Source organism: Microtus oregoni, unplaced genomic scaffold (genome assembly GCF_018167655.1).
Source record: "Microtus oregoni isolate MIOR12 unplaced genomic scaffold, Mior012 000032F_ref0000030, whole genome shotgun sequence".
Classification (NCBI taxonomy): Eukaryota; Metazoa; Chordata; class Mammalia; order Rodentia; family Cricetidae; genus Microtus; species Microtus oregoni.
This window is the reverse complement of record NW_024543091.1, coordinates 14253424-14277322: the sequence shown is the minus strand read 5'-3', so window position 1 is coordinate 14277322 and position 23899 is coordinate 14253424. Positions and strand designations below refer to the sequence as shown.

Below are 23899 nucleotides of genomic sequence, written 5' to 3'. Positions count from 1 at the left end.
TAAATGTGTTCTTGTTTTTTCTTTAGTCAGTTTCGTATGTATTACTACATTCTCATGCTCACCCTCCCCACTCCTGTCCACCCTTCCCCAGAAGTCTTCCCACGTCCGTGTCATTTTGTTTTGTTCTGTGGTCCAGTGGGTTTCATGGGTTTGGAGCTAACCTTGGAGCCTACAGGGCTGACAACTGAAGACAATGACCATCCCTCCTCCAGAGTCCTTCAGTCCAGCAGGGAGGGGCGGGGCCGTGAGTCCTCTCCTCACACCTGTGCACTTTCTTCACACTGGTCACCTGAGAGAGAGTCCTTTGCTCCGTGCTGGTCCAAAGTCCTTCAGACTGGTGACCACGCCACAGTCTGCACCCTTCCTCTCACCTGTCCCGTCTGCCGTCCCGGTATATTCTACTGTACTTGAGTTTATTTTGTACAGATCTAGCATTTCTTTGCCCGTGCCAGAGCTTGCACGTGCAGCGGAACGGTGCTGAAAGTGCTCGGTCACGTGCTCGGTGTGTAAAAGCCATCTCTTCTCATGCCTGCCAAGCACCGCGGCTGTCATCATGAATTGTGAGCTGGCTCCTGCAAGCAGACCCTGGACGGTGGACAGTTGTATGTAAAGCACTCTGACTCTAGACCCATTAAAATCACTCCCCGTGCCTTGTTCTTAGGCTCTTTGCAACCTTAGGAGACAGATGTTGGAACAATGACACTTGTTCTTTTGTGGCATATGCGTTGGGAGGATGCCAGGAGGTGGGAAGGCAGAGGACATGCCAGCAGAGGCCCCAGAGAGCCTGCCACATCCATTCCTTCCTTACCCTTCCGAATTTAGGATATGCTGGAGGATTAAGAGACCGTTTACATTTCTTTGAACATTTCTTGTGTGTGTGGGGAAGCACGCGTGTGACCTGGTGTGTGTGTGGAGGTTGGAGGATAGCTTGTTGGGGATACGCTCCTTCAGCTGTGTGGGCTCCAGAGACCCATTGCGGGGCATCAGGTTTGGTAACAAGCACCTGTGTCCAGTGAGCCATTTCTCCAGCTTGGGTTTTTGTTTTTATTTGTTTATGTTTTTTTGAGACAGGGTTTCTTTTGTATATTTATTTTTTATTATACAATTTTTTTATTATTTTATTTTTTTTATTGATTTTATTGAGCAACACATTTTTCTCTGCTCTCCTTCCCTCCTCTCCCCTTTCAACCCACTCCATGGTCCCCATGCTCTCAATTTACTCAGGAGATCTTGTCTTTTTCTATTTCCCATGTAGATTAGATCCATGTGTGAGATGGGGTTTCTTTGTGTAACTGGTTGTCCTGAAACTCACTTTGTAGACAGGACTGGCCTCAAACGCAAAGAGATCCGCCTGCCTCTGTCTCCTGAGTGTTAGGATTAAAGGCTTGCGCCACCATCACCCGGCCTGTTTTATTTTTTTTTTAATGGCTACAGTAACTGTATATCTGTACAATAGCTGTATCTCAATAGCATAGTAATCTCTATGAAGTAAATATTGTATTCTATGATACCACGTTATAACCCCTTATGAACCTGACTTTATAGGACAGAGTGACTTATCAGTGTTGTGGGCCTATGTGTTCAAGCTGAATTGTTCTCAGGGGGAAGAGGGGAGAATCCCCTGAGGTTCAGGGTGGTGGTCATGTGGTGCAGCGAGTTAATCCAGGAAGCCTTTGTTGGATGCTCTGCTTATTCCTGGCAATGGATAAAGAAGATACATTATCTGAACTACGAGATGAGACCAGGACCTAAGTAAGATAAAACAAATAAAAAATTATTTTAAAAAATTATTTTAATTACAGTGTGTGTGCGTGTGTGTGTGCGTGCGTGTGTGTGTGTGTGTGTGTGTGATCTATGTGTGGGTATGTGTACCTGAGGACTGGTTCCTCTGGAGGTCATAAAGCCTTTCCTGTAGCATCTCCCAGAGCTGGAGTTACAGATGGTTGTGAGCTGCCCTGCCTGTGTGCTGGGAATCAAACTCAGGTCCTCTGCAAGAGTAGTATGTGCTCTTAACCACTGAGCCGTCTCTCTTTCCCCATCTTGGCCAGTCTTAGAGCTATAATAAGTTTGAAACGTATTCCTTGGTTGGTTTACACCTGCAGATACCATCACGCTATGATTAAATGATGCACGGATATCTTGGCTGACAGCTGTCTCTGGGTCCAGGGTCTTGGCAGGAAGTGAGAGCTGATGAGGCACAGCTATTGCTGTGTTCTTGGTTAATAAAGCCTGCATGGTTGACTTGAAACACCATTGACACAGAACTAAATTTTAACTTAATAGATATAAAACTCAGTAACAAATCTCTGATGCTGTGAAGGTTTGAGAGTCAGAGCTAGAAATCACCCCGTGTTCTAGAGGAGCTGCTTACAGATTCCCCCAAAGCTGCTGATTGTTGGCTTACGGATGGTGTAAGCTGGAGGCTCTGGAAAGTGATCTCTGATTGCTGGCTGTGTTCCCCTGCCATTTGAGAACCCCTTGGAGGAGTAGGGTAGTGGCAATCGGTGCAGCCCTCGCCAGCCTCAGCACCGACCTGTGGTGCTGGACCTGGATCTCAGGGCTGACCTGCAGTACCGGGATCTAAAACTAAGCACCGACCTGCAGTGCTGGGACCTGGAACTCAGTGCTGACCTGCAGTGCCGGGACCTGGAACTCAGTGCTGACCTGCAGTACCAGGACCTGGAACTCAGTGTTTACCGGGACCTGGAGCTAAGTGCTGCCCTACAGTGCTGGGGCTGGCTGTATAAACCACATATCAACATTCCGACTGATGTTTGCGTAAGAACCCTTTGTATGCACATTTTTATTGGCAGCTTTTAGAAGTAACATCTTCTTACATTGAGAAGATCCTAACAAGTTGTTTTAAGTTACCAAATGAGCTGTCATTACAAATAACATATCTATACTTTTTTCATTTTCTTTAAAAAGCAATATATATTAAGTATTTTATTTATTCTGGCTTGTTTACTTGTTTTTTGAGACAGAGTCTCCTTCTGTATCCTCGACTGGCCTCTAATTCACAGAGAATCCACCCACCTGCCTCTGCCTCCTGAGAGCTGGGATTACAGGAATGTACCACTCCGCCTAGCTTTTAAGATACATAAATGTTCTACTGACTTAATAAGCAGGGGTACATCGTTTCTGCTATAGAATCACTTACATGTTGCTTTCTGACCACTTTTGTCTGAACAGCGAGCGTTTACAGCCCCGCTGTAAATCGTAGAAAATGATTAAGTGGACAGAGGAAGAAGAGGAAATCACAAATCAAATAGGCACTTACATTTATTGTGTTTGCAAGGTTGTTTTTGAGGACAGCGCATGTTTTGGGGGGCCCTTGTGTCCGGGCTGTTTTATAGAGCTCTGGCCTCTTAACAACACTACTTGAAGGGCTCCTTCTGCCGCTCTTGGCTTGTTTAGCTCCGACTGTGGAGGGAGGTCAGGTTTCACGAGGAGGCTGAGGGCTTGTAAAGGCGTACCTTCCTTGAAGAAACAGAGTCCACCTCAGGAAGTGAGCTGAGGTTTTTGAGGGGATACTTAAATTTGTCACTTAAAGAAAAAGCAGAAAATGTGGACAATGAAAAGATTGCACAACCGAGTCTTAGAGGCCCCAGAACTCACGCCCAGCGTTCACTTTCTCAGCTTAATACCCATTAAAAAAATAACAATCAGGACTTGGGGGACGGCTCAGCCATCTCATGGTTAAAGTGCTTACTGTGCAGGCATGAGGACCAGAGTTCAGATTCTCAGAAACCCAAGTCACTGCAGGGTAGGCACAACAACCTTCCTGGAATTCCAACCCTAGAGGAGGAAATGGGTTTCCCAGGAGTGGCTAGGGAGACTAGCCAAATTTTCAAGCTCTGGTTCTCTTTGAGAGACCCTGCCTCAGGGGCTAAGGGGGGGAGCATGAGAACGACCCTAAGTGTCAGGCTCCAGCCTGCTTGTGCCTATATGTGTGTCCACATACATAAGAAATATGCGCACACATGTATACACCATACACACAAGAAAAATGGAAAAAGAATAATCAAAATAAGAAGCCATGCCCCAGAACCAGGCTGGCTTCAAGTTTGTAATCCTCCATCCACAGTCTGGAGTGTGTGCTATGGTACCTGACTAGAATTTTTTTTGGGAGGGGTGGGAGTTTCAAGACAGGGTTTATCTGTAGCTTTAGTTCCTATCCTGGAACTAGCTCTTATAGACCAGGCTGGCCTCGAACTCACAGAGATCTGCCTGCTTCTGCCTCCTGAGTGCTGGGATTAAAGGCGTGCACCACCAGTGCCTGGCCTAGATTTTTTTTAAAGATATATGGCTCATTAAATAAACTTTAAACTGAGATGATTTATATACTTTCCTATGCAAAGATGAAATAATAGGTTCGGTAAATGTCAGTAAGCACGCGGTTTTATTTGTTTAGTTTTTGCCATGGGGCGGGGACTGCAAGCCTTGTGCATGCTGGGTAAGCGCTCTACCACTGAGCTACACCATCCGCTGTAAGCAAACTATTAAAGGTATCTCTCAGGTCAGAAACTCAGGGATTTGACACACATTCTTAGCCGGCTAGAAAGCCAGTGCAGTTTGGCTTGTTCTGAGCAGAGCTAGTCTGCGGTGTAGAGAGTCTCCTGTTCTCATCTTCCCCAAAAGCTCTAGTGTCTCAGCTTACAAGAGAATTCAGAGTCTTGGTTCCTGCCAGGCTTCAGATCTCAGTACCGACCGACCGAGTGAGATGCTTCATTTCCCTGTACCTCAGTTTCTCCAGCTGAACATTTCGATGACAGCCTCGAGAATTAAATAAACTAGAATATATAGCACTCACAACACAGGGCCTAGCAACAAAATGTATGCTAAGCTATGATGTCATAAACGGCTCGAAACCTGTGTTGTAATGTTCAAAACTTTACCTTCCCGGCGTTTATTGCAGTTTGAGCTACCAACATACACAGCAATTAGTTAAATATCTCTTTCTACTCTTAGATTCCTGAGTGTAACCCTCCTGGCTTTGTTCTTCACTGGGTTACGGCCACCTAGAGTGCCCCAGACACCAGATAAATATTTATTGAATGAATCGGTAAATTTACGAGGGATCACTTTTGTCTAAAAATGTTCTGAAATGAATAGGATTAAAATATTTTTCCAGTTAGGAGTCGGTTAATCCAGCCTGCGGTTGTATAGTTCAGAGCCGGTGCACATGTCTCTGCACTGGGTAGACAAATCAGGAAGCGTGTGAAAGCAGGGTTGATGTGAATGCGTGATTCATGGAAATCGGCTCCTTTGCATCCTAATTTCACAGAATAGCTTTTAAGAGCAGAGATACATTTTTTTAGTGGTGGGAGGAAGTGGGCATTTTATGTCTAAAACCATAGCAATTTATGGAAAGCTTTATAGACTGGGTCACAACTCAGTGGTGACATTCTCAGTGCGTGAGACCCTGACTTCAGTGCCCAGAGCTGTTAAACGTCCCTTTATATAATTTAAAAGTGACTGCTTAATAGGGTTTGGTTTTGAAGTAGTTGATGCCAAATTGCTTTTCCCACCTCCCCAGAGCTAACCTGTTGGCGGTACCCGGTCAAGAAAACGTAAATATAGATCTTTGCCATTAGTCATTGCATCCTCTACCATACCAAGGATACATGCATTCCATCTGTCCAGTAATTAAGCTAACCAATTTAAAGAGTTGACTTAAATATTTATCCTTACTTATTTATTTTCGAAATGATTTTAAATTGTTGTTTTATGTGCATTGGTGTTTTCCTGCATCTATGTGTGAGGGTGTTGGCTCCCCTAAAACAGGAGTTACATACAGCAGTGAGCTGCTATGTGGGTTCTGGGAATTGAATTTAGGTCCTCCAGAAGGGCAGCCACCACTTTTATTTAACAGCTGAGCTATCTCTCCAGGCCCATACTTACTTATTTTTTTTGCTCTGAGACGGGGCCTCTCTATGTAGCCCTGGCTGGCCTGCAACTCTCTATATAGACCAGGGTAACCTTGAACTCACAGAGATCTGCCTGCTTCTCCCCAGTACTGGATTAAAGGCAGGATTTATTTTTTAATTGTGTGTGTGCATACTCACAGGTTTGTGTATGTGCAGGTATGTGCATGCAGAAACCACTGAGCCGTCTCTCCAGCCCATAGTTTAAAAACTGGAGGCCCATAAGTTAACAGATGAAAGCCAGGAGGTGCTGCTGTGTGCATCAGACATTGACAGAGGTATAGAGGATATTTTTAAAAGGAATTTATTAGTTACTTTTCCTGTTGCCACGATGAATTACCTGACAAAGGCAACTTGAAGAAAGGGTTAATTTTGATTTAAGGTTGTGGGTACAGTCCATGATGCTGGAAGTTGGGGGGGGGGGGGCGCAGGAATGTGAGGCAGCTGGTCACGTGGCTTCTGCAGTCAGCGAGAAATAGGGAGTGGCCGGTGCTGGGGCTCACCTCTCTTGCTGTGCTGGGACCCAGGGATGATCCTATTTCCACCTCCCAGGCTGGGATTGTAGGCACGAGCTGCTGAACCTGGCTTTTAATGTGCTTTCTAGGTATCAACTCCTCAAGTTTGCAGCAAACACTTTGCCAACTGTCTCCCAGCCTTCTTTCCCAAGAAGGCCTAACCTTGGCGGTCTTCAGTAGGTGAATAGCAATGTTGGTCTAAGGTCAACCTAGAGTTAGTGTCTTTGTAGAGAAATGTCCTGGGAAGTAGCTGCAGAGACCATCACAATGAAAAGCTGGGGCCAGTGGGATAGTTTGGTGGACAAAGACGCTTGCTGCCAAGCCTTAGGACCTCAGTTTGATCCCTGGGACCTACACAGCGGAAGGAGAAAACCAACTCCCACTAGTTTCCCTGTGATCATCATATTCGTGCTGTGCCACATGTGTGTGCGCGCCCTCCCACGGTACACACAAAATAAATGAAATGAGGTTTTTAAAGAAAATTTTTGTATTGATATTTAGAGTTTGATGTTCTTGGATAAAGATTATAGAGCTTCTAGATGAGACACCACGACCATGGCAGCTCTTACAAAGGAAAAACATTTAATTGGGGTAGGTTGTATTTTCAGAGGTTTAGTCCATTGTCATCATGGTGTGACATGGTGGCTTGCATGCAAACATAGTTCTGGAGAAGTAGTTGAGTGTCCTATGTCTTGACTTGCAGGCAGTGTTAGGTATTTCTCTTAGACGAGCCTCTCCGCTGACACAAATAATTCCAATAAGACCGTATCAGACCGAATAAAAGGTGCCCATGTTTAATGCAATGCTCCCAGGTGGCCCCAGGAAAGCATGGAGAGGGGAAGACCATGCAACAAAACCCAGAGACCACGCGTTCATTCTCTGGGGGCCAGTTTGAATAGCCTGTGGGAGTGGTCTTGACCTTCCCTCGGGAGGGGTTACCGTTTGGTGGGCTTTCTTGACTCTCCCTGGGGCGGGGTCTTATGCCAGGAACTGGGGTGAAACCCACAGGCAAACAATCTAGACTTTTTGTATAAAGGGGTGTTAGGGAGCTGGGGTGATGCTTCCCACCAAACAGGCAACAGGAAGTAGTCAGAGATGCTGGGTGTGGCTTGAGCATATATGAGACCTCAAAGCCTACTTCCACAGTGACATACCTCCTCCATCAAAACCACTCCAATGAGGCCATACCTCCTAATAATGCCACTCCCTTTGGGGACCATTTTTCCTCAAACCACCATATCCCGCTTGCTGACCCCCAGAGGCTTGTAGACACATCATAATGCAAAAATGCATTCAGTCCAACTTCAAAAGTCCCCATAGTCTATAACAGTCTCAAACTTATTTAAAGTCCAAAGTTCAAAGTCTCTTGAGATTCATGCAGTCTCTTAATTGTAAAATCAAAATTAAAAAAAAAATCAGTTCACATACTTCCAACATATAATGACACAGGATATACATTACTGTTCCAAAATGTGGGAAAGAGACAGTGGTGAGGAAATCCTGGACCAAAGCAAGGCCAAAAACCAGCCATGCAAACTCTAGACTATGCATCTCCATGACTGATGTCAAAGCTCTCTTCAGGAAAATGTTGGTGCTCATGGAACTGGTGTTGCTCTGAGAAATAAAATGGTTTTGTTTGTTTGTTTGTTTGTTTATTTTTAAAGCTCTTTTCAGATATCTAACTCCTTTCAGCTTTGTTGACTGCAACACACTTCTTTTCTTATGCCTAGATTGCAGGGTTCCCCAAAACCCACCACAGAGTCTGAACTCCTAGGCAAAAGCAAGAACCTTTATTCAAACTTGAGCTTGGACCCCCCGCCTCCCCATGTGTTCAACACAGTGGTATGATTTGAAAGCCCTGAGCCCAGTTGGGGAAGGGTTTTCATCATATCAGAGGTTGGGGTGAGAGGATTTCTAAGGTTCAGGACCCTTGGTGTTTTGGTAAAAGATGACGGGTATTACTAGGCCAAGGAACATCTGGTGATCCTATCTACAGTGGTTAGAACATTAGGTATTTCCTTTGGAACGTTGCATACTGATTTGTCCATTCCTGGGTTGTACCTGGGTGGTCTCAGTTTGTGGTCTTTCCTGGAACTAGGTATTGCCTTAGGGTGAGCTGAAACTTAGGCTACTCTTTGACTGGCTTTTATTTAGCCTGTCATGGCAGCAGTATAGCCAAGCCACCCGGGCCCCATACTTTCTCTTTGGCTGGTTCCATTCCCTGTGAGCAACTTTTCTCAGCAGGTATCCTACAACTCTGGCATCTCCAGCCTTCAGCTTCACAGCTTCACAAAATGACCTCTCTAGTCTTCCATTCGGGGACACCTCTGACACATGCCTGACCTAAGCAGCTTTCCTTAGTTATAGAGAAAAATTTCAAATCACCACATTTTTTATTTGTTTGTTTTGTTTTGTTTTAAGTTTCATTGTTTTATATGTCTTGCATTTATAGCCCTGGTGGGCCTAGAACTCACTGTGTAGACCTGGCTGGCCTTGAACTCACAAAGATCCACCTGCTCCTGCCTCCTGAGTGCTGGGATTAAAGGCATGTAAAACCATGCCCAGTACTTAAATCTATTGCTAATTGCTATTAATAAGGAAGCTGATTAGCTTAATTACTAGACCTTCATTTACTTTAAAAATAAAATATTGGGGGGCTGACAAGGTGGCTCAGCAGTTAAGAGCTCTGACTGTTCTTCCAGAGGACCCTGGTTTAGTTCTCAGCACCTACATGGCAGCTCACACCTGTCCGTGATCCTAGTTCCAGCAGTCTGACACCCTCACACAGACATTTATACAGGCAAAACACCAATGCGCATAAAATAATAAATTAAAAAATGGAAACATTGGTCCATTGCTTATTAATGTAAATAATATATTAATATAATTATTTTCTAAAGGTAGAAGTTAGTTAAATGAATATTGTTATTAGTTTTGGTTTTGCAAAACTTTCCTTTCTGTGTATGTGTGTGTTTGCCCACATGTATGTCCGTGCACCATATGTATGCAGTGCCCTTTGGAGACCTCAAGCCTCCAGAAGTGTCATGTCTCCTTGAACTGGAGTTACAGACAGTTGTGAGCAGCTCGATGTGGATACTGGGAGCTCAGCCCAGGTCCTCTGCCAGAGCAACCAGTGCTCATAACCGCTGAGCCATCTTTCCAGCCCTGGTATTATTTTATAGTTGAATAAATCCCTTTACTTTGCTTAGCAGGAGCACGCATAGGGGTTCTTTGCTTCTGCAATGATTAATGTGTCCCAGTTTGTAGCTTTCAGAAAACTCTATACATTCAAGAGAAGAGAAAATTGAAATGGCAAATGGTGATTATTTTGAAAATGGATTGTACTCTGAGGATCTCCTGCCATCCGCAGTCTGGGTGCTGCTGCCCACGGGAGTGGAAACCCTTGTGACTGACACAAACCAATGTGACTATGCCTCTGCCCGTGTTCTGAAAGTAAATCCTTCTGAGAGTAATTTCTAGAGCCCTGAACCTCTAAAGGCCAGTAAACTGTCTACAGAAAACCAAAGCTGGCAGCCTTCTGTGACCTTTTGCCCTTTCTGATCTAATGGAGAATCAATCTGGCCCCCGCTTTTTCATAATTTTCTTTCTAACTTCTGTCTTTGTGAGGGCATTTTAAACTGAAGTGGCAGGAAAGGAGTTAGAGCATCTCCTCGGGTCCTTTGTGTCTTGGAAGGCTTAGCTGAGGGAAGGGGCACTTCGTTCTCCCTGATGTCTGGACTCCTTCAACATGCAGGACTGTAGACTGGGGATGGCTCCATGGCAGCCTGCTTAGTATAGGGAAGAAGAATCGACTCTGGAAACATCAACACTTCAAGATTTATCTCCCTTCGGAAATGCATGAGCCTGAAAACAGCCTTTCTGCTTCTCTGAGGCCTTGTGTTCCCCCACACAAAGATATCTGTCCTGCCTTCACCTGAGCAAACCCAAGGAGTGGGTCTGTTGTGTGGGACCCTGGAGTCTTTGGGTTCTCCTTTCCTCTTTAAAGCCCAGGGGAGGGTCCTCCGTCGAGACTCCTCTTCTCAGTTCGTCCCGAGGCATTGCAGCTTAGCCTGAAATGTCCTATAGTCTTCTTCCTGTCTCCTCACATCCTGTGAACACAGGCTACCGTTCTTTCCCTCTGTGCTTGTGTTATGTTGCCTCTCTTGCCTCAAATGATATATTCTTCTCTCTCTCTGAGATCCAATGGATTCTTCAAAAGTCAGTTCACAGGAGTTGTTTTTTACCTGCGTATTTTGTCTTTATTACAGTTGAAAAACTGTTATTTTTAAAGTGTGTGTGTCTGTGCACGCATGCACGCATGCACTCACACTAGAGCTAGAGTCGCAAGCAATTACAAGTTTCCTGGTGTGGGTCCTGGGAGTTGAACTCAGGTCCTCTGCAGGAGTAATACTTGCTCTTAACTTCTGAACCATCTCTCCAGCCTTAGTTTGTTCTTGTTTCTCTTTTCCTCTACTCTCCAGTAGGATTTGGCTTGTACTCTACATTACATAACTATTTTGAATAATTATTTTCTTTCTCTTTAATAGATGATGTTTAGAGTTTTAAACTTTAGGAAAGACAGGCTCCCCAAGTTGTGGCCCCCTTCCTTTTCAATTGATTTCTGAAATCGTCTTTGTACTATGTAAATTACACTGACCCGAGCAGGAGACCAGATCCGGTCAACTGCGCTGCATAATGCTATTTCTGAATGTGCCGCTGTCTGCTTATTCTAAATTTGTCCAATTTTGTCACAGCTATTTCTGCGTTTGAAGTCCATCCAGTTTCTACAGACGTCCACGAAGGGGGAGTTGCTAGATTTTCTTGCAAGATTTCATCAAACCCCCCTGCAGTCATTACGTGGGAGTTTAATAGGACAGCCCTGCCTGTAACCATGGACAGGTAAATACAGCATGTTGATTAGGATGTGCGCACACATGATGACGACTTGACACGAAGCTTCCTTCCGAGGGGGAAACGTGGTGGAGTTCCTTTTCGTTTTGGGGTGGCAATAATGGATTTCCTCGGACATTCTCAAACCCAGATTAAGAACCCCATCCTCGGGCCTGGAGAGCTAGATCCGTGGCTAAAAGCACTCGCTGCTCTTGCAGAGGTTCGGTTCCCAGCACCCACACTGGAGTATAAGTCTAGCTCCAGGAGAGTCGGTACTTCTGTTCTCTTCCCAGCGGTGCAGGCATGTGGTGCATACACATATGTCAAACACATGCACATACACACAAAATAAACGTTTTTTAAAAGAATGTTTGATTCCTGCTCTGCTCCAAGGTATACAAAAATCATTTGCTAAAATGACAGAATACTGGAATGGGGAAAAGTTTGTGAGGTGTTTTGTTGAAGAAAGAGAAAAACTCTGATTCAAAAATATCTTAGGCCGGGTGTTGGTGGCAGTGGCACATGCCTTTAACCCCACCACTCAGGCAGAGGGAGACGGATCTCTGAGTTTAAGGCCAGTCTGGTCTACAGATTGAGTTCTAGCACAACCAGGGCTACACAGGGAAACCCTGTCTCAAAAAAACAAACATACAAACACAAACCAACTGTTTGTTTTTGTTTTTAGAGACTTTTTTGAGACAGAGTTTCTTTGTGTAGCCCAGGCTGGCCTGCACTCCTTTAATCCCAGCATTTAGGAAGCAGAAGCAGGTCAATTGCTGTGAGTTCAAGTCAAGCCTGATCTACAGAGTGAGTTCCAGGACAGCCAGGAGTGTTACACAGAGAAACCCTGTCTCAAAGAAACAAACAACAATAACAACAAATGTTAAATGAATTTTGGCTTTGGATTAAGATAGAATTCTAACAATTGAGTTGGCCCTGAACATACTTCTGCTATTTTGCAGCCTGTTTATTTGAGGCAGTGTTCTTGGTATTGAGAAATATAATGGGGCTGGAGAGATGGGTCTGTGGTTAAGAGCACTGGCTGCTCTTCCAGAGGGTAGTGAGTCGATTTCCGACACCCACATGGTGACCTACGACTGTCTGTAGCTTCAGTTCCAGGGGATATGACACCCCCTCTGGCTTCTGCTGGTACTGCACACAAGTGGTGCATAGATATACAGGCAGGCAAAACACTAATACACATAAAATATTTTAAAAAACTGATGGATTGAAAAACATTATGTCTTATTGAACATAAGTCATTAAGTCAAATAGCACTAATATTAAGATTAAGCACCCTAACTCTGTGCAATCCAGATATACTAATTTGATGCTTACATGCTGGGAAATTACTAAAAGTATTAGTTTTCCATAATTAGGCCATTATGTTTCATTAAGGGCAGAAAACTTTTTATATTCAGTAAAAACACTGCGTTTCCTGGCACACGGCAGCCTTTAGTCTGAGCCTGGCTGTTTCAGTTGGCATTCATTGGTGCCGTGTGGTGCGACAGCCTTCACCGTGTGCAGTGCGAATGGACTGTGTTCAGAAGAGAGGTCACATGCTGCAGCACAGGCCAGCTCACCAGAAGCAGCTCAGATTCTTTGCTTATTTTATATTGAATTGATTTTTATCGTTGCACATATCAATACCTTTTACCATTGCCAATTTTTTATGACTGCCCCATGTTCAAGTTTTGTGATTTTTTTTTTATGTTGAGAAGCAACTTGTTGTTTTATGATTTTTATATGGGGTTGTGACCCTATTTGAGAAACTGGGTCGTACAGAATAAGTAGCTCTTGTTGTTTTTGCTGTTGTTGCTGCTGCTGTTTTTAAAGATCAGGATTTTGAAAATAAATCATACTAAGTTCTGAGCCATTATCAGCTAAATCAATGTAAGAATGTTAACAGATCCTCTTTATAAAAACGAGAGTGCTGGATTTTATAGACTGTGTCCTGTAGAATTAGTTACATCTCAGAGACCTGTCATGACCCAGATGAAATAATAGAGTCAAGCTAATGTTTTTTTGTTTTTTGTTTTTTTTTTACCGGTGTTGGTTAATATGTTAATATGTTAACGTATTAGCCGAGGCTAATACGTTAAAAGATCTTTACAGTACTGTTTCTACCATGATTAAAAAGGTTGAATGTGTTAATTCTGTCAGTGGATATGTTTAGAAAGAATGAAGATCTACAGAAAGTTCAGTTCCACTTCTTGTCTCAACAGGGTGACTGCCCTGCCGTCAGGAGTGTTGCAGATCTATGATGCTGGCCCGGAGGATGCTGGGAATTACCGCTGTGTTGCCACGACTATAGCTCATAAACGTAAAAGCATGGAGGCCTCTCTAACCATAATCCCAGGTACCGTGCTAAAGTGCCTTTTGTTTGTTTTCTCCCACCTTTTGGGAGTTTTGTTTGTCCCGTCTGTTTTCCTCTTGGCTTCAACGACATTCTGTCCATCAGAATTTTGATGGTGTTTAAATGCTTGTAATAGAGTTGGTTCGGGTTTGATGTTTTCAGATAGAGACTTTCTTTGTGCCCCATCCCAGGCTTGAATTTGTAACCCTTCTACTTCTGCCTCCCCCGGGGCTGGGATTACAGGTGTATGCCACCATGCCTGGATTGTAGTCTGTTTAAAACATAGTCTTTTACTAAGTACATCTTTCCCAGGTGTTTGTATCTTCTGTGTCAACCTCGGGACACACTGAATGGTTACTTTCTACATTTTTCACTCTTGTTTTTAAAAGCATAAAATACAGACAGGGCAAAAAGAGAATGTCCATCGCCAACAAAGATGTCTATTTTTAATATTGATATTCTTCACCTTAAGCACTAACTGCTAATGGATATTCATTTTGGGGTATCGTGTGACAGACTTTTCCGAGGGAGACATATGCACCCTAGTTAGGGATCCCACTACAGATCAAAGCACAGATAGCACCAAAGTCCCACTTAGTAAACCAATGAGTTTTATTGGGATTACTTACAGGAATATGGGTGAGGGGTTACTTATAGGAGCAGAAATGATTCAAAGACAGCTGCATCACCAAAGCCTACCCCAGCATGGGTGACAGCTCACAAAACTGGGAACCTGGAGCACACTGAGCCTGCAGACAGATCAGCAGTTGGAGAGTGGCCTTTCCAATCGCCTCATTGGTTTGTGTGTCTTCCAGGCAGCCCACTGATCTCTGCTTCTACCGTTTACTGGACTTGTCTGCTTTGTATCTTGGTTCCTCTGAGAGTGACTCTCAGCAGCCTTCACTGTACTCTTGGGGACCGAGGGGTTGTAGTGATTCTGCTCAGCTTCAGGGCTTCTTTACTTTCTGTGGTAATGAACTTCCCTGCAGGGTGGAATGTTTCAGTCTGTGAGGAAATTACCACACAACAGGGGCGGGGGAGATAATGAACACATTCTAGAATTAATTGTAATAGTTACTTAGCTGAAAAGTCTGAAAACCATTGAGTTAGACATCAGATGGGTGAATTGTGTACCCTAAGAGTTAGACCTCAATAGCCCTTTTTTTCTTTAAAAAAAAAATCTTATTTAAGAAAAAGAAAGGAAAAAAGAGTGAGGGGCTGGGGAGATGGGTTCTTAAGAACATTTGTTCTACAACTGTGAGACCCTGAGTTCCTGTCCCAGCACCTACATAAAAGCTGTGTGCTCATAACCTCAGTGCTGCCAGCCTAGAGACAGGAAGATTATGGTAGCCTGCTGGCTGCCAGCCTAACACTAGGTTCAGTGAAAGACCCTGCTTCACAGAAATAAAAGTGAGAGTTGACCAAAAGGGGCACCCAGCATCCTCCTCTGGCCTCTATACCTGGACAAACACACACACCACGCACAAACACACACACACACACACCACGCACAAACACACACACACCACGCACAAACACACACACACACACACTACACACAAACACACACACACACAAACACACACACACACACCACGCACAAACACACACACACACCACACACAAACACACACACACACACACTACGCACAAACACACACACACACACCACGCACAAACACACGCACACACACACACACTACGCACAAACACACACACACACCACGCACACACACAAACACACACACACACACCACGCACAAACACACACACACACACACTACGCACACACACACACACACACACACAACGCACACACACACCATAGAACACACACAGAACGACAGGAAGGCACGGAGAGGGAGTAAACGAATGGGAGGCAAAGGTGTGCTGGGTTGGGCGGCACCACCTGTAATCTCAGCATTCACAAGGTAGAGAGCAGGAGTCGAAGGTCACCCTTCAGTGCGTAGGGAATTGGAGGCTGTCTCAAAAAAAAAAGAAAAGAAAAAAGAAAGAATTTTTTAAAATGAGTAAAAATGGGCTTTTTAATGTTTCTTAACTATTTATGTATTCTGTATTTTCCTACCCAAAGCTAATGAATCAAGAGCCTTCTATATGCCAACCATTGTAGCCGGGCCGCAGAATGTGACTGTGTCGTTACATCAGACAGCCGTTCTAGAGTGTATGGCCACCGGATATCCCAAACCCATCATTTCCTGGAGCCGGCTCGGTAAGTTGTCCTCCTCATGGCTGGAACGGGGGAAGGCAAGGGAGTTCTTCTCTTGAACTTTATTCTTTTTAGTGAGACTAATAAAATGTGTGTTTTATAGATAAGACACATTTGGCAGTTACATCTTAACAACTTTTTTTTTCTAGCTTTGCAATGTAAAGAAAGCTTATGCTCCCAAGAAATTGCTACTTTTTAATGATTAATTTCACAGAGAGTGATCATTTGCCCTCATTTCAGATGAAGTGTGGTGTTTCACCTTCTGTGTTCTCTTTGAAACAGATCACAAGTCCATTGATGTCTTTAACACCCGGGTCCTTGGAAATGGCAACCTCATAATATCCGATGTCAAGCAGCAGCACACTGGAGTATATGTTTGCCGGGCTACCACCCCTGGCACACGCAACTTCACAGTTGCTATGGCAACTTTAACTGTATTAGGTATGCATTTTTTCTGTAATCAGGAGAAGCTTATGTTTCAATATTTGCCATTTTAATTTCTTTCATGGTGTTCTTTTTTTAAGGTTTTGTTTTTAATTATGTGTGCAGTGCCCAAAAATGCCAGAAGAGGGCACCATATTCCTTGGAGCTGGAGTTACAGGAGGTTGTGAGCTGCCCACTGTGGGTGCTGGGGACTGAACTCAGGTTCTCTGTAAGAGCAGCAATTGCTCTTAACCACGGAGGCTTCCTCCAACCCTGCATAGCTTTCTTTTAACTCCGAGTTTGGCAGCAGTAGTAGGAAGGTTGAAAATAAGTATTGTAAAAGCCAGTGGTGAATTTTAGGGGAAAAATTTAAATTCCTGTGTTAAAATACAGCTCTAGAATCGTGTTGTGAAGCCACCATGTTTATGTGCATAGCTTCATGCTCCTTATTTATGCCTCCCTACTCCTTCTCATCCTTCCACATCTGCACACACTTAACCCTCTAAACTCAAGCCCCTGGTACCTGTGTGTAGTAGGAGCTGCAGGCTGTGTTCCTTCTGCCCCAGCTCCTGGTCGTCTGGCTAGCTTATGCCCCGAAATAACAACACACAAACTGTATTCTTTTAAACACTGGTTGGCCCATTAACTCTAGCCCTTACAGGCTAATTCTCATATCCCGATCAACCCATCTCTAATAATCTGTGTAGCATCAGTCTTACCGGGAAAGATTCAGCATGTCTGACCTGGCGGCTTGCTTCATGGCATCTGCCTGGGAGAGGGGAGCATGGCCTCTGAGCTCATTTCCTCTTCCTCCCAGCATTCTGTTCTGTTTACTCCTCCCACCTATGTTTTAACCTATGAGGCCAAGCAGTTTCTTTATTACTTAACCAATGACCTTCCTCCGTCACCTGTGTTCACAAGTGTCCCCTCATTGGGCTTAGTTAAGATGGGTTGTAGGTATTGTCAGTGTCTTCACAGGTGGTCTCCATGGACGAAAGTAGGCGTCGAACATTAGAGAGAAGCACTGTCCTAGTAATGTTTCTATTGCTGGGATAAAATACCTCACCCCTACAAGAACCATTTAGAGGAGAAAGGGTACATTTTAGCTTGCAGTTCCTTCCGGATTACAGTCCGTCTCCGTGGGGAAGTAAGTCAAAGGAGCTCACGTCGCCTCCACAGCCAGGAGGAGTGTGAAATGTTTGCATGCTCTCTCACTTGTCTTCAGCCTGATTTCCTGACCCCATAGGGGTCAGGATTCCCTGCCTAGGGAATGGTGCCGCCTACAGTGGACTGTGTCTTCCCACACCAATAAGACAGCTCTCTACAGACGCATCCACAGGTCAACCCAATGTAAACAGTTTCTCCCCGAGACTCGGTTCCAGGGTGATTCTGGGTTGTATCAGGTTGACAGGGAACGCTACCGTCGTAGATACCTAGCTAGATGTAGCAGCTTCAGACTCTCAGACATGTTTCCTCGTGGGGCGCGCCCCGTTTTTGTGGTCTTCTTTTGTTCTTTCTTGTTGTTCCTATGGAAGCTATGGAATATATGTCTTTTTTTTTTTCTTTTAAAATAGCGCCTCCTTCATTTGTTGAATGGCCTGAAAGTTTAACAAGACCGCGAGCTGGCACTGCACGGTTTGTGTGTCAGGCAGAGGGAACTCCCTCACCCAAAATGTCCTGGTTGAAAAATGGGAGACGGATACATTCTAACGGCAGAATTAAAATGTACAACAGGTAAGCTATGCTACTTTTAAATAAAATAGTGCCTTTGTTAGTTTTTACATGAAATGGCTATCGTAACATCTGATCACCACATAATCTTGTCAGCTAACACCAACTGTATGGAATTAAAGTTTATAGCATTAGTGTGCCGTCTATCATTTTTATTTTATGCCTGGATCCAAAGTGATGTGTTGTGTTATAATGGAGAATATGCCAAGCAGTCCCCCAGATGGCAGTTATAGCCCTAGCAGGTCACCAGCTAGGTGACCACAGCAAACACGGACTAGATCTAGTGTCTTAGTTCTTTCTCCCATCAAGTGAAAAAAGTAAGGATGAAGTCAGTTACTTCCTAATAATCCCTGTAGAGCTCAAACTCAATGACTTTAAGAATGCAAGTTGGCTGGTCATGGTAGTATAGGCCTTTAGTCCCAGCACTTCAGAGACAGAGGCAGGCAGAGCTCTGTGAATTTGAGGCCAGCCTGGTCTACATAGAGAGTGCAGGATAGCCAGGGCTATATAGTGAGAACCAGTTTTTAAAAAAATTTTATATGTAGTAGTACTTTCTTATCGGGACTGCCAGCCGCAAATAATGACATGGAGACTTATTAAGTATGAAAGCTCGGCCTTAGCTTAGGCTTGTTCCTAGCTAGTTCGTATACCTTAAATGTACGTGTAGTTTTTAATCTACATTTTTTTCACATGGCTCGTTACCTCTTCTCTGTACTGCCTATCCTGCTTCTTCTGCATCTGGCTGACAACTCTGCCTTTCTTCTTTCCAGAGTTCTCTCTCTGTCTGGAAGTCCTGCCTGGCTATTGATTGGTCAGCTTTTTATTACAACAATCACAGCAATGCATCTTCACACAGTGTACAAATATCCCACAACACACACACACACACACACACATATGATTTTTATTCTTATAACATTCTCATCTAGTTGAACAAAACTTTAATTTTTTTAAAAATATTTATTTATTTATTATGTATACAATATTCTGTCTGTGTGTATGCCTGCAGGCCAGCAGAGGGCACCAGACCCCATTATAGATGGTTGTGAGCCACCATGTGGTTGCTGGGAATTGAACTCAGGACCTTTGGAAGAGCAGGCAATGCTCTTAACCTCTGAGCCATCTCTCCAGCCCCAAAACTTTAATTTTTTTTGTTGGCCTGAACTTTATGTGTGCCTTGTAATATGAGTTGAGTATAGACAATAGAATAGAGTAATATGCTTCCTTACTAAACACCATTTAACAAAAAAAAGTGATTAAAGCACAGAGAATTTGGCTGCCATAAATACTGATGAAGACTGATAATACAAATCAGAATAATTTTGAATAATTAATGTAGATTATTTTTAATTAGAACTGGTTGTTCCAGTGTGTTTTCATGTAAGATGAGGGTACATTTAACAATAGCCTTTCAATATCATTCTTAGAATTTTTTTATGGATATAAATATTTTTCCTTTCCTCAGCAAATTGGTGATCAACCAGATTATCCCAGAAGATGATGCTTTTTATCAGTGCATGGCCGAAAACAGCCAAGGATCTGCTCTGTCTCGAGCCAGACTGACCGTGGTCATGTCGGAAGACAGACCCAGCGCTCCGTACAATGTCCATGCTGAAACCATGTCGAGCTCCGCCATCCTTCTAGCTTGGGAGAGGCCGCTATACAACTCAGACAAGGTCATTGCCTACTCTGTGCACTACATGAAGGCCGAAGGTAGGTGGTGCGGGAGCCTTTTCTCAGCACTGTTTGCTATCATGAGTGTTTTCAGCAGCTAAAGACATTGCTCAGCTGGTGAAGTGCTTGCCTGGCATGCATGAGGTCCTGGCCTTGATCCCCAGAACTACTGAAACCCGACATGGTGGCTCACACCTGTGATCTAAACACTTGGGAGGTAGAGGGAGGCAAATCAGAAGTTCAAGGTCATCCTCAACGTCATAGCAAATTTGAGGCCAACCTGGGCTATATGAACTTGTATCTTAGCCAAACCAAAACAAAGCATTTGTCTTCAGAATGAGTAACAGCTTACACAACTGTTAAGAGAATTTTCACCAAGGGGACTATATAACATCAACTCCTGTCTCCTTCTAAGGTCCTGATGGCAAATCAAAGATCTGTCCCACCAGTGAGGTTATTGGGGTGACTTGGAGAGTTACTGTCAGAAGCATGAATAATCCTCAAAGCATCCATGCAGAGAAAAGTCTCTTCTTTTTTCTTCCTCCTCCTTCTCCTTCTCCTCCTCCTCTTCCTCCTCCTCTCTTTCTGAGTCAGGGTTTCCTCTGCATAGCCTTGGTTGTCCTGGAACTCACTCTGTAGACCAGGCTGGTCTTGAACTCACTGGGATCCATCTGCCTGCCTCTGCTTCCTGATTGCTTGGATTAAAGGGAGACTCTACCACTCAGAAACTGTGGCAATTTTCAATTCCATGTATGTTGAATATTTTCATTTTGAAAGCAAATCAAACATGATAGGCTGTGATACAGCTCAATGGTAGAATCCTCAGATAGCTGTGTAAGAAGGCTCTGGGTTTAATCCAAAAGAAAAAAAGTTAGGAAAAAAGTTGAATAAGACATTTTTGTGGTGTCTCATTTACTATATCAAATTGAATACCAGGAGCTCGAGAGACAGTTCAGTGGTTCAGGCACTTGCTGCTTATGCTAAGGACCTGGGTTCGGTTCTCAGAACTCACATCAGGTGTTTCCTATTGCCTACAACTCTAGCTCTCGGGGATCCAACCCTCTCTTCTGGCATCCTTTGGCATAGGCACATATGTGGTGCACATACAAAAATGTAGACAGTCATATACACAAATACACATGTACACTCGTGTACACTTAAGTCTGAAAAAGTTAAATACCAAATATCTTATAATTCTTGTTTAGAATTACTGGTTGGGGGGGGTTAAGAATAAATCCTTTTTATCTTACTCTTAGACAAAATAGTTTCAGAAGCAGAAAGGCTGTTTACAAATCCATTGACTCAGGCTTACACCTGCTAGCTGTATACGGGAGCAGTCGGCTTTTAAGCACTGTGTCCTACGGACCAGCACGAGCACTGAAAGAACGGTGCTGGGCTAAGGCTGTCTGCGGAGACAGGTGGCTTGCAGTTTGGGTTTTACACTTCTAAGCGGTGTTTTGAAAAGGGATATTTTGAATGTAAATCAAGGTCCCTGGTAGCAAGAAGAATGTTCTGGTCCGAGCATGCTGGAGTGTGTTCATTCTCTCCGCTGACTTGGGAAGGTGAAAGGAATGCTGGCTTTGGCGGGGCCCACTCGAGCACACTATTGTGCGGGCTTCATTAGCGCCCCTGCGTGCGGCTCAGCGGTCCATTCAGGGGCAGAACAAGGCTTTTTAATCTGAACTCAAGGACTTTGTTTAGTAGGTCAGAAATTGTACTATGCGGCTCCTAATTAACCAGCCATTAGCCAGTGTGTTGTGAAACGCCTCTAATCTTGTCTAATTAAAATGCTATGAAGTTAATTCAGAAATGTGGGAAACTCGGTGCTGGAATGTGCCTTCTGTTTTGTTTATAAATCCAGGGCAGGGAGAAGGAGCCGGGGCTGGGAACGGTTTGGTCGAGTTGACAAGCGCTGCCTGTGGACTTTTGTGCGCACGGAGGCTGGCGGCGCGAAGCCTTCGTTCTCTGGGTCTGCACCGCAGGAATTAAGCCCACACAGACAGATAGATCCCTTCTGTCCCTCACCTTGCCTATCTTACTAAGAATCCCTGAGAATTTGTTTCGCTGTTTAAAAAACCAAATGCTCACCATGGGACACTCTTCCTTTTCACTTTTAGTGTTAAAAAAGGAAAGACCTGTTTTGACCGATGTAGTATGTTCTCTGGGTTGACCCATGTAGTATGTATCTCTAGGGTAGAGTGAGATTCTTGCAGGCCAGCCTTGCACTGGGTTTGTATTCGTAAAAGGCAGACCCTGTGCGTTCCCCACCCTCTCTGTTTTTGCTCAACAGAAAGCCTGACTTGAAGCCAGGCCATTTGCTTGCTGTGGTCCAGTATTCTGTTGTGCTGTGCTCTCCTTCCTCCCTCCTCCCTACATTCCTCCTGTTTTCACTAGATGGTAAACGACTAGAGATTAGAGAAGGTGGTTTCTTTTTGGCAAATGTTCCAACCAGTAATCTTTAGACAGAGAACTTGGTTACTTTTAGGCAGTAAAGACCTTCTGTGTTCTGAAGGGTTTGGTGTGCAGGCTCATTGAAAGTGACAGAGGTAACCATGAGGGGAAATGGCCATACTAGAGTTATTTTCAATATTTGTTTTTGTTTGTTTGGTTGGTTGGTTAGTTTGGTTTTCTGAAACAGGGATTTTCTGTGGCTCTGGCTATCCTGGAACTTACTTTATAGACCAGCCTGCTCTCTTACTCACAGAGATCTGCCTGCCTCTGCCTCCCAAGTGTTGGGACTAAAGGTGTGTGCCACCACTGCCTGGCTGAATATTTGTCATTTTAAAACATGGATCCTTTGGTCTAGGTTTAAATAACGAGGAGTATCAGGTGGTCCTTGGGAATGACACAACTCATTACATCATCGATGACCTAGAACCCGCCAGCAACTACACTTTCTACATCGTGGCGTACATGCCAATGGGAGCCAGCCAGATGTCGGACCATGTGACCCAGAACACTCTAGAAGATGGTAAGAAAACACAGCTCTGGGTTATCAAGTGTGAACGTTTGTAGATTTGGTCACTCTCGGTGAGGAAGTGTGTTTGGTTAAATGGAAACTGTTACGTTAAAGCCACAGGCCAGGTGCGATCTCGTATCTCACCCTTGCTTTTGGTCATAACATGATAAAGGACACTTAAAAAAAAAAAGATTTTGTTTTTCAACATTGGCTATAACTTTAGTTCCAGGGGATCTGATGCCCTCTTCTGACTCTGTGGGCACTGCATGCGTATAGTACACAAATTTACACACCGACAAACATTCAAATAATAACGCATTTAAGAAGGTAGTAGATGGTTTTTTTAAAAATGAGATGAGTATTTGTAGGCAAGAATCCCCCACTGCGCAGGCTGGCCAGTGTCTCCTTTCCCAGCAGTTTGCTTCTTTTGTAAAGGGGCTTTCGAGAATCTGCCAAACTTAGGTTTTCTACACTTGACACTTGGTGGACCCCGTGAGTCTCATGGGCTCCTGTAGGGAGCACTTCAGTTCAGAGGACTGTAGAGAGCACTTCAATCCAGGGGACTGTGCCATTCAACATCAGGGCATGCTCAGGCTCACACACAAACACATAAATAAATTAATAATTAGAAAATAATAAAATTCATGTTCATTTTTAATATGAGACTTTTGTTTTATTGAGCTCTACATTTTTCTCTGCCTTCCCTCCTTTTCTTCCCTCCCCTCCTACCCTCTCACATGGTCCCCATGCTCCTAATTTACTCAGATCTTGTCTTTTTTTTACTTCCCATGTAGATTAGATCCATGTATGTGTCTCTTAGGGTCCTCATTGTTATCTAGGTTCTCTGGGATTGTGATTTATAGGCTGGTTTTCTTTGCTTTATATCTAAAAGCCACTTATGAGTAAGTACATATGATTATTGTCTTTCTGGGTCTAGATTACCTCACTTAAAATGATGTTTTCTAGCTCCATCCATTCTCCTGCAAAATTCAAGATGTCATTATTTATTTTTTCTGCTGTGTAGCACTCCATTGTGTAAATGTACCACATTTTCCTTATCCATTCTTTGGTCAAGGGTCATTTAGGTTGTTTCCAGGTTCTGGCTATGACAAACAATGTTGCTATGAGTATAGTTGAGCATATGTCCTTGTGGCATGATTGAACATCCTTTGGTATATACCCAAAAGTGGTATTACT

The 23899-nt window shown here is 43.9% G+C and overlaps 1 protein-coding gene across 1 annotated transcript in view; it reads left to right on the top strand.

Moving 5' to 3' along the window:
* Nucleotides 1-23899, top strand: part of Prtg (protogenin) — a 108886-nt gene that overhangs the window by 28058 nt on the left and 56929 nt on the right. Inside the window, exons 3-9 of the mRNA XM_041679824.1 lie at nt 11197-11341; nt 13558-13691; nt 15781-15918; nt 16198-16356; nt 17913-18072; nt 19535-19782; nt 22550-22714. Coding sequence (XP_041535758.1) covers nt 11197-11341; nt 13558-13691; nt 15781-15918; nt 16198-16356; nt 17913-18072; nt 19535-19782; nt 22550-22714 — 1149 coding nt within the window. The remainder of the gene's footprint in view (nt 1-11196; nt 11342-13557; nt 13692-15780; nt 15919-16197; nt 16357-17912; nt 18073-19534; nt 19783-22549; nt 22715-23899) is intronic.